Genomic DNA, 11,604 nt, shown 5'->3' with positions numbered 1-11,604 from the left:
AGTAGGACCCAGGGAATTGCTTTATTTTATGTCCCATGTTCCCGTAAGTGCATGAGATTAGATGCTGAAGCTAAATTTTTGTTGTCTTATGGTTTCATCTGCCTTAATGACTCTTTTCTTGAATATTTATTAAATTTTGTTATTGGAAGAGGCTCTTAACTTCAGAAGGATAATGCATTGTAACTTCTAGATACAGACTGATTTTTTTTTTTTTTGAATGAAAGTAATAGACCAAAACTAAAAAACTAAAGAAAAATGTAGTTTCCCTCCTCCCAATAGATTCTGGTGACAAAGGAAAGTTGAACCTAAAACTTGTACAATTTTACAATAATTATACAAGAAATGTTTAAATAAAGCATCTTAAGGCAAGTCCAAAATGCAATACCTTGGCCATGCAGTACTTACTGTTTGCAGTGTGGATGGAACCAAATTGCTACGTTAATGGGTTCATGCATATTAAATTTTAGGCTGAGTGACCAGAACTAGCTAATACCTATCCACAACTGATGTATTATGAATGGAGTCAGGGAAAACTGTGTTTAGCTAGATCCCTTAATTCAGTTTTGTTTGTAGTGTAGAACAGGGGTAGGCAACGTTTTTTGGCTGGAGTGCTGAAAAACCCACGATGCCTACCTTGGAAGGTGCTGGAGTGGTGGCATGCCAGAAAAACAGGTTCATGGTAGCTGCTGATAGCCACGGAGCCTGGGCTGCTTGTAGCAAGGCTTCTATCCTCCCAGCTGGCTGTTGGGAGCGGCCCAGGCTCCATGGCTATCAGCAGTTACCACAAACCAGGGCTAGCTGCAGCTGGGAGGCTGCAAAGAATTGCTGCCTCCCTACCCTGCCCGTGGCTGTCTTCTGGCCCTGGGCTCTGGGAAGACAGCAGGTTTGCACCCATTGGGGCTGGGGCCAGGGCCCACCGGCAGCGAGGGGTTGGGGCTGTGGGGCCAGGGCCACCCAGCAGCATGGGGCTGGGGCCTGGGCCCACTGGCAACCTAGGGCTGGGGCCCAGGCCCTGGCCCTGGACTCATCCCAGAGCTGCAGACTGCCCTGGCTCAGCAGTGGAGCTGGGCTGGGGAGGGCAGGGTGATGGTGGGGGGGTGGCGGAGGTTTGGTGGCTGGGCCTGCTGGCAGTGCCGGGGTAGGACTGGGGCCTGCACAGGTCCACAGGCCCAGGCCCCAGCCCCGGCCTCATCCTGGTGCTGCTGATGGCCCTGGCCCAACACCAGCGATAGAGGTTCTAGCTGGGGCCATGCCTGCCAGTAGCGCCGGGATGGGGCCGGAACCCGGCCCGCCGGCAGCATGTGGCCGGGGCTGGGGCCGTCTGCAGCACCAAGATGGGCCCAGGCTCCAGCCTCATCCCAGTACTGCAGACAGCCCTGGCCCTGGCCCTGGCCACACGCCAGCAGCATGTGGCCTGGCCCATCGCTAGTGCCAGGATGGGGCTGGGGCCTGCGCAGGTTTGCAGGCCTGGGCCGCAGCCTCATCCTGGCGCTGCCGACAGCCCTGGGGCACATAGCAGTGATGGTGCTGGCCAGGGCTGGGCCTGCCGGCAGCACATGGTCAGGGCCATCTGTAGTGCGGGGATGGGGCCAGGGCCTGTGCGGGTCCATGTCCCAGGCCCCATCCCCATGCTGCAGATGTCCTCGGCCCAGTGCCAGAGTGGCGATGGGGCCAGGTGTCCAGCAGCACATGGCTGGGCCCAGGGATGAGGCCTGTGGCGGTGATGGGGCCGGGCTGCTGGCAGCATGGAGCTGGGCCCAGAGACAGCCCTGGCAGTGGAGATGGGGCTGGGCCCATGGCAGCGATGGGGCCAGGCTGCTGCCAGCACAGGCCGGGCCCAGGGATGGGGCCCGCAGCAGCGACGAGGCCTGCTGGCCAGGAGCATGGGGTTGGGCCCCGGCCATCAGGGTGGTTGGGGACAGGGCCCAGGGCCGGCCAGGCTAGGGTTGGGGCCAGGGGCTCTTACCTGGCCGGTGTTGTCAGTGTGTTCCAGAGCCTGGGTCCCTCGGTGGCAACTCTAGGTAATGCAGGGGTTGGCAGCAGCTACACTGTAGATCAGGGGTGTCAAACATAAGGCCCATGGGGCTTCTCATGGGCTTGACCACCCACCTCCCTGAGTTGGATTCTGCTTGTGGGGCTCATCACTGTAGTGCCTGGACCCCCTGCGGCAGTGTTAGCTTGTGCACCTGCTGGAGTTGCTGGAACCCAGGGAGTTGATGTTGGTCATTTCCCACCCTCCTTTTACCTGCCACTGAAATTGGGGGTTTTAATCACCTCTGGCAACTAAAATTAGCAGCAAGGGAAAAGCAGTTGTGAGCAGTAGTGGCATTAATTTCATGGGTTCCAGCACTGTGATAAAACAGCGGCTCCCGCTGGGATTAATCCTGCTTCCGTCTTTTGTGGGTCATCTGGCTGTCTGAAAGCCCCACAGTGTGGATCTGGTCTGCAGGAAGCTGTGGAGCCAAATGAGTTTGATACCGCTGGTTTAGATGATAGAGCCAAGTAACAACTGATATTTCTGTCCCAGAGAAAGTTAATTTTGTAAAAACTGTTTGATCCATTAAATACATTTAAATGGAAATTACATAATTTTAGTATGTGGGCCCTTGCAAGAACATAGAAAATATGCTCAACTTAGTACAATATACAGAAAATTGATGGTTTCTGCCCCTTTAGAGCTTACTCCTTCGAAAAACAGATACACAGAAGATGGGAGACACTGGGAAATGCAGAGCTGGGAGAGGACAAAGGGAAGTAGAGGAGACGAAAGAAAAGTTGAACCTTGAAAGTCAGGATTCAAAGGATCTACAAGGGGTTAGACATTGCCTTGCACCTGGCTCACAAAGGTCTGATTCCCATTGCAGTGAGAACCATGTGAAGGTGCACAGTTAGAACAAGGTTGTGCCTCAGCTGAATTTAGAGCACAAATAAAATTTGCGCTGTAATTCTCAGATGAAATTCAGCTTTAAGCAAGCAGGTATAATTCCCTGAACTTTGTGAAATTACATCAATTTACATCAGTGTTCAGCTTAGTCCTTTAACTGTTTAGCCCATCTTTCACATTTTAGGAACTGCCATCCTGGTGTCTTTTTAATTCAACTCCATCCAGTACTGAGACCTTCCGTTTAAACTGATGAGAGAAGCTGGGATTATGCTGTTCTGTCTATCTTGTGGTGATACTTCAGCTTCTCCTCCTCAGCAATGGTTCTGGCAATCATAGGCCACATTTCCAGAGGGCCACAAGTTTAGTGGGGTGTTTTATCTTCTATTATTACAATCACGATGTTTCTTTTCCTTTCTTTCTTTTTTTTAAAGCTTTGTTATACTCCTGGAACCAAGGGATCTGAGAGAGGGCACTTCATTCAGTGTCTGAACTCTTAGGATGGTTAGGGGTTTCATTTGGTTTAGTTCTCCCTAAATTGAAACGGTGGGTTTTTAAAAATCCACTGTTACCACCGTTTCAATTTAGGGAGAATTAAATCGAACTAAAACCCCATGGTGTGTACACAAGGATGGGGGCCCAATCCTTACCTGCCTCTCCAGAGGTGGGGAGGAGGGAGTGAGCTGCTGGCGGGCTGAGAGGTCCCTGAGCTGTGCAGGGGCCTGGAGCTTCTCTCTGTGGTGGCAGTGGTGCCTCCTAGGTGGCACCTGCCTGTTAGCACCCAGGTTGGGTGGTCCCAGGGGGTGCCATAGCCACAGAAGGAAGCACCAGCCTTCCTGCAGCCGCGGAGGGGAGCACCAGGCCCCCACGCAGCTTAGGCAGACAGGCAGCCTCCAGGGAGAAAAAAGGAAAAAAAAAAAAAAAAAAAAAGATCAGGCTTCTTGCTGTTTTTTTTAAAAATTTTTTTATTTTTCTTCAGCGGAGCCTGCCTGCTTGCCTAGGCTGCTGCTGGATCGTGCGACCCCCTGAGCTGCACGGGGCCTGGTGCTTCTCTCTGCGGCTGTGGCACCCCCCGGGACTGCCTGGGCTGGGTGCCAGTGGGTGGATGCCATGTGGGGGGCCCTGCTGTCACAGAGGAAAGCACTGGGATCCCTCACAGCTCAATGTGGTGCATGACCTGGTGGCAGCTTGCCCTGCCCTGCACTCTCCACCACAGATAAGCAGAGGCAGATAAGCTCCAGCACCTCTGCATCCTCCCCGCCGCCTTCCCACCAGCTGGGACTGGCCAGGAACAGCTGGCTTGCCCCTGGGGCAGAGCAGCAAGGTGGCATGAGGGGAACTGGGTGTGCTGGTGGTGGGAGAAGGCAGCAGGGATGGTGCATGGGGTGCTGGAAGCCCACCGAGCCCCGGGTACGTCAGTTTCCGGCGCCCCATGCACTCTTGCACATTAAGTACCAAACTAAAACAACTCAGAGGTATTGTATCTTGCTATGCAACAAAGTCGTTTAAAGTGGAATACATTGCTGAGTGTGCAAACAGCAACGCCATTAAATCAATGCAGAAGGGCATTTAAACTGCTTTAAAGGCCTATTTTGTGGCATGTACAAAGGCCCTTACCAGTCAGCACTGTATGACATGGACCTCTTTGTAACACAATTAATTCCATCTGACTCATGCCAGCACTTGTTAAAGGTACAGTTCCCTATAATAGTTTTGTAGGAAGAGAGCCTTATTTTTTAAAAATGGCAGAGGTTTTCTTTGTTTCTTTTTCTTAATAGATTCTCACATGGTATTCTTACTTTCAAGTTTTCCTGTTTCACTGAAAATAGTACTTAAAGACTACCTTTTATTATGTTCTTTTCTCTTCTAATTACTAGACATAAAAATGACAGGAGTTTAAGCTTTCTAATCTTGCTTCCATTGAAATCAATAACAAAAAATGCTATGACCAGATTCTTAATGTAGAAGACTCTCTATCTACAATAAGGCAACATTGCAACAGTGAGACTTGTTTTTCCCAAGAAATTGGTAGGTAAAAGGAAATGTATACAATGTTTGCGGGCTGACTTTCTTTTATTTGTGTTGGCCAAAACAACTCCAATAATGTCATGGAGTTGCGCCAGTATGAATTTAGGGTTAGCGGGTCTAGAGCCAGGCATGCTTTGTCTAAAATCTCAGTCAGGTACCAACTTTTGAATTAGCTGGGCGAAGGCTTAGTTGAGTCAGTGTAGCAAATGAAGTCTAATATTCGTTATTTATACTGAATCCAAATGTATGGTAGGTGGTTAATGTAACACAATGAAGAGACAGATCTATCTGCTTCAGAAAGGTTACCACCGGAAAGACAGAACTATAGTATTCCTAATTTGATAGGGGGACAGAAAGAAAAAACCACTGAAAGTCTATAAATCTAGAGTACCAAAGCATGTCCCTGCTACATGAGATAAAGAAAATAGTTACTATATTTCTGTACTTTAAAACACAAAGAAAAACATTTTTATTATTTTCATGATGAAACTTTCTATCATCTTAAAGTTATCTTTTGGAGGGAATATCCTTTTAATGGCATTCATTGTGGCTTAAATAAACGCAATTCATGGAGCAACATAATGCAGTGCAAAAGCAATTAGAAGAATGTATAAAATCCCACCTACAGTTTTGTGTGGTGGGACTGGGGGAGAAGTGGGAGCAGCAAATCACAAACATGAAGGAACCATTTGTGTCAGGGTGCCACCAATCTCATTTAATGTGACGTGAGTTTTAAAATCTAATGAATTAACCAAAAAAAGTGACTTCAGTCCTACATCTGTACTTGCATACCTCTGTTAGGTTTTTGTGGTTTTACAATTATGTTTTTCCTTTACTTTTTAAGCAGTTTTATTTTTGCTTGTCTTGCTGAGCGAAAAACTCAGACAGACAGCAAAGGAAAGTTGTCTCGGGTCAGAATTTTCCAGTGACACTTATTTTGGTTAAATCTGCTGCTGTGGCCAAACACTCAGCTGTACAACCAAGGAACTAAACTCCACACAGCCATTCTTCCCTGGTGTGCATCAGCCTTAGGTAGGCAGCTATGAGGATGCTTGTGTTGTGCCCCCACTTATTCTTCTTTAGTGTGCTGGAAGCCAAGGTCCTGAGTGAGGTCTTGGAGGTGTTCCCAGGCCATCCTTGCCGCTTTGTTTCTAGGACCAAGGCATGCAGAGTTGAAGTTAGTCAATAGGACTTTATTTCCTCAGTGATGTGACTAGCATGGTGGCAGCACAGTGCAGACCGGGCTCATCAAACGTATGGCCCGTGGGCCAGAAACAGTCCATGAGTGAGCTTGCCCCATAGTAGCTTAGTACATGGCCGCTTGCCCTGCTGCCATCATTTCTTGCACTGGCTCTGCTGCAGCATGCGGCTGCTTGGCCTGTGGGCACTTCCGCCACTACTGCTGCTGCCCCCAAAGCTGCAGCCCCAGGGCCCTGTCACAGCTGCCACTTGCCCTTCCCATCTGACTCGCAAGGAGCGCCCTGGCCTGTATTCTGCCTAGTGTGTGGGGTGAATTTGACACTGCTGATGTAGACCTAGCCCTTGTGTCCACCACATAGAATACTTAGACTTGTTTTACAAATGTGCAAAGCACCCAAAACTCTGAATGAAATTTGTGAGTTTTTGGCACTTCTGAAAAAAAACAGGTCCCTGGCATATGATATTGAGTGCCCAAAATGAGAGCATCTGCAATCAGTGACCACGTTAAAAAAAATAAAGAAAGAATTAAAACTGTGATTCTTCTGGGAATTGGTGAACTCACTGGATGTGGTATGCTGCCAAATGCCTGAGATAATTTTATTATTATTATTTAAAGTTGATAATGTCCCTTTAACCATTTTGCAAATGTTCTTTTTCAATTTGTCTGACTTAAACTCCAAAATCTACAATGAGGTCTTGTAAACAGGTGGCAATATATTATGGAATGATGACTTGGTTAAAACCCTGGGTCTGAATATCCTTAGAATGTTGTGTTCTTTAGAATCCTGTGTACTATTCTCATAATAGAAAGGTGAAATGACTCAGGTGCAGCAAACAGCAAAGGGAGTTCTTCATTTTGGGAGTCAAGACAAAAATACATGTTTTCAGCATGTGCTGCACAACATTACCATATGGGCTAAGTACAGTCAAAAAGCCTGAGGCTGAATCAGTTTAGTCTTTCCAGGTTAGTCTAAGCTGCACATATTAAATTGAATCAGAACTGAATAGACATTTAACTTGATTCAGGAAATGCAGCCACATGTCTGCAGTGGCTCTGGCCAGAAACTGGGGGGGCACTAGAGCACAGCTCTCTGGCTATGTGTTTACTTCCTCTTCCTGCTGCCCCCAAGGTCTCTGGGATTTGCAGTCCAGAATCACATCAGCAGGACTCTGCAGGGTTGCTCATCACTTTTTCTTTCTGCTTCCAGATACCTCTGGGATTTGTAGTCCACAGTTGCAGCCAGCAGTAAATTTGAGTGGGTGAAGGGGTGTTTAATCCCCCTTTCTGGCCTGAGGCTCCAGCTCGGGTTTGCCTGGAGGGGCAGTCCCTCCCCTGTAGACTGGGTTTGCCCCCCACTTCCCTCCCCCCCACACTCCCTTGTCAGCTAGCCCTCACTGCTACCACTAGGGTGCAGAGGGGAAGGGCCAGCCCAGCTCTCTGGAGCAGACAGCACAGCACAGCACAGCCCAGCCTAGGGCTGGAAAGCATGCTGGGATGCTGGGGGACTGTGATTTAACTTGATTCAGGAAGGGGCTTGGGACAGAAGTTTTATAAACTGGTTTGACCCAAATCAGTTAAGTTTCTGATGCAACATTCAACCAGGTTTATCTTAAACCGGTTTCAGCCATTTTGAAACTGGTTTATGTGCTCTGAGCTTCTGTTCTGTTACAGGTTTAAACCAGTTTCTGATCACTTAAATCTGTTTATGTGTAACTTCTGTCCCTAGCCATGGGGTATAACAGTGCCCTATTCTAGCAAAGTGGCACAAGGATTCATCAGCAAAGAGCAGCTTGCAGGCTAGGGTTTTATATACTGACCTGGACAAAGGCTGTAGCTTGCTAGCACAAAATATGAAGAGAGTATGAAATACTCTCCTTTAACTCCAGTGGTAGAGGCCAGGGCCTTTGGAATGGGATAAACTTATCTAATGGAACCTCTAAGTGTTGGTGGTGTATAAGCACTCATGGCATAACCATAAGTTTCTTAGTGGCCAATTCTTAATAATGCATTCTGCAAATTTTCTGCTGCTGTTTGGTTATATTTCCTTGTTGATACATCACTAACACAAGAAATGGGCTGGCTGTAACTTGTTGGATAAAATTCCTTAAAAACTGTGGACAACTTAATATTAATATATGCGCACCCATACCCCCACTGAAGCTAAATATTTATATTTATTGCCTTCTGGTTATGCCAGTACCTTTCTTAACAAATAAATTATTTAGATCACAGTCACTGTGTTGTGCAATTGTTATTCAAAATCTTAATCCTACAGTGAAGGAAGAGGATCTAGAAACATTCCAGGCAAGGAATTTGCCATCTTGAAACCTGTTAGTGTTTCCCTTTATTGACCTTCCTTTTTTGTGGAAGGACAGCCCTGTGGGAAAGTTGCTCACCTGGAACTTGGGAGACCCAGGTTCAGTTACCTATCTGGCCACTGACACCCTGCATGACCATGGGTAAATCATTTAGTCTCCCTTTGTGCAGTCCACAGAGGAAGGGTGCTTGTCATGTTCCACCAGAATCTGTAATTCCTCTAATACCATTGACACCAATATTACATTGGTATACCGGATTAGTAAAAAGGACAGTTGACTGATTTGTATAATCAACCCTGTTCCTAAAAAATCACTTTCCTCCATTCCTGGCAAAAATGATGGGTTTAGAACTTGGCACAGACACTATACTAGGTGGAAATCTGATAAATTCAAATTTTTCATTAGAACACAACATGAAATATATATTTTTTCTATTGGTAAAAGTACAGCTGTTACAACATAAGCAGATGTGTTGGTACCCTGTTAACAGGGGCTGATTCATTGCTGCTCCTGGAATATATTGGAATGCTCGCTTTTGCACTGGTGACATTTTATGATTTTTTGTTTTCTGGGCACCCTGACCTGGCTCTATGAAGTGGCACTCCTTGTAAATAATGTCCTTCCTTTGCCTTTGCTGTGCATTAGAGCAGACCCTTAGACCTTGATTGAATAAACTGGTGGATAAGCCCATTGAAATCAGTGGAGCTGTGCTGATTCATTCCAACTGAAGACTTGGCTGACAATTTTATGGGAAAAATAGCTGAACCTTTTTGAAATGCATTTAAATTTGCTGTTTATCAGTGGCCAACAAGGAGCTTCATAGTGAGAGCCACCGCAAATTTTGGGCACAAACAGAAGTTACATTTGTTGCCCCCTGAAATCGCTCCAGAATGATACCCTTACAGAAGTGCACATCTACAAAACGCTTTCAAAAGTGCTTGATTATGCAACAGTCTGAGTCCTCATTACAGGCTCCAAAGTGGAATGCCTTCATTAACATGTGTCAGCACACACCAGGACCAGAGCTGGGCTGATATAGTCCAGCCTCGCTCCTGATGCTGTTGTTGGAATGGGAGGGGAAGAAGGGAGCAGGGGGAGTTGCATCTGGGGTTAGCCCAGCCTGTGCTGGAGGATGGAGCCCCCCTGCACCTTGGCAGCGGTTGAGACATTCAGTTGGTCAATCCCCAACCCCTGGACCTAACAGCAAATGTTTGTTGGGTCAGGGGGAACATTGTAATTCATGGCACTTCCTGTGAAGTGCCATGAGTTATAGCAGGGAGCTGCATGTCTGTCAGTGCCCTTGTAACTGTGTAGAATACAATTTGGATTGTTCAGGTTCAGTTTTCTTTCTGCCACTAATAAGTTAAGGCATCACAACAGTGATAAGTATAGAACTGGTGATCAACATTTGAACAGGTCTGATTCTATACAAAGAAAAACATTACTGTGTGTATGTGTGCAAACTGTATTTCCGTGTTTCTCAGTTTTTTTGAGATTGGCAATGCCTGACTTAAAATAAAATTTCCTTGACCCTCTACTGTTTGCTCTACAATAATGAACAAAAAAGTATCACTTGTAACAGTGGGAAGCCTACCTAATTTATCTGGGTGTGCCTTAAAAGGTTGACAGATTTCTAAGCCTCGAAGAAGGGTATGTGGGCAGTGAGTCTTTTTTTCTTCTTTTTGTGATAGTAATACATTTTTTGACACCTCATAACCTCTGATTAGCCTTTCACGGACCCTGCCTGCTTCCATCTATTCCTTGGGCGGATGACTGATTTAGAAGGGCATGGTACAGAGGTCATGCCAGTCTAAGCTCTTCGTAATTTCAAGATTTAATTAAAACAAAGCCATTCAATCAATTCAATGCAATGTTTTCATTTTTTATTTTATTTTTAAAAAATAAATTTCTTTTCCCGTTCACTTTAATGGTGTAGGATGTCATGGAGAAGTGCCAGCTGCTACGGACGTCTCTGGTGTTCTCCAGATGCCATCATCAAATTGATCCAGAGCCATTCATTAGTCTTTGTGAGAAAGACATGTGCACATGTGCTCAGGACATGAGTTGTCAGTGCCCAACATTCCTGGAGTATGCAAGGAGCTGCGCTCACCAGGGAGTGATCCTGAATGGGTGGCCTGAGGACAGCTTGTGCAGTAAGTTGGAGGAGGGAGGGGAGATGGGAGAGTAGGGTTCTGCTGCCAAAGTTGCCTATTGACAACAGTGGAGTTTGACCTCCAGAATCAGACCTTGCCATTGAGAGTAGAGAGTGCCTTTCAGGGAAGGCTGGCACTGTTATGATGTGGGGAGACTATGGAAAAGATTAAGAGCTTGTTTGCACTGTAGCAGTAGCACATCCCAGCTGGGCTGTCCCCTTGTATGTCCTAGTTGTGTGTTGCAACTTCAGAAATGTGCTGGTGAGGTTTCTTGGGGTTACTTCCAATATCTGCTCAGAAGTGGTCTTGAGCATAGTTACAGAGGGAAGTCCCAGGACATCTTCATTGGTGTGTTTCCAGGTTTGGATCATGCCAGCAAGAGCAGGTGGGTAGAGTATGCTTTTAGGAATGACTTGACCAAAGTGAGTCATTGGAGACATAACTTGATGCTTGAGTACCCTAGACAGCTATGGCATATAAGGCAGCAGGTGAGCATCTATAGCACAGCTGCTGCTATGTTTGTGTGCAGCTACCCTGCCTCCAAGTGTCAGTTGATGCCCTGGTCACCCCTCCTTTGTTAGTTACACCACTGAGGGCCATCACGCAGCAAAGACATGCCCTAAAAGACTGCCAGGACGCAGCTTGGGAGGAAAAGATGGGAATCATTTGGAGGTAGGTGGGATAATAAAGGAAGTTTTGATATTCTGTTTTCTGCATCTTGTGCAGACGTGTAAGAGGTCACCATTTTCACTTGGTGATGTTTTGTTTCTCTCCAGTCCCCGCCACCCCCACCCCCACTCTATCTTTATATAAATAACTATATGAGATACATGGCACTAGAGAATCAGGTTTGTGGTTTGCCAACAGGAAGAGAGAGTTTGGGAGACCAAGAGCTGCGAGTTCTCTCAAAGGCTGCTGTGTGCTAGGAAAGGCAGGGGACATTTCATTTTTGGCTTAACCAAACCCACAGATCAAATACATTTACTTTCCCTTCTAGAGAAAGAGGATTCCCTTGCATTTATT

General features: G+C 46.7%; 1 protein-coding gene across 3 annotated transcripts in view; it reads left to right on the top strand.

The window, feature by feature from the left end:
• VWF (von Willebrand factor) overlaps positions 1-11,604 on the top strand; it is a 207,628-nt gene that overhangs the window by 22,464 nt on the left and 173,560 nt on the right. For all 3 annotated transcript variants that reach the window (XM_019544220.1, XM_019544218.1, XM_019544219.1), the window contains exon 7: positions 10,365-10,581. In XM_019544220.1, the coding sequence (XP_019399765.1) occupies positions 10,365-10,581 (217 nt within the window). The remainder of the gene's footprint in view (positions 1-10,364; positions 10,582-11,604) is intronic.

This window comes from Crocodylus porosus, unplaced genomic scaffold (genome assembly GCF_001723895.1).
Source record: "Crocodylus porosus isolate Cpor-Errol unplaced genomic scaffold, CroPor_comp1, whole genome shotgun sequence".
NCBI lineage: Eukaryota > Metazoa > Chordata > Crocodylia > Crocodylidae > Crocodylus > Crocodylus porosus.
This window is presented reverse-complemented; position numbering and strand designations above follow the sequence as displayed.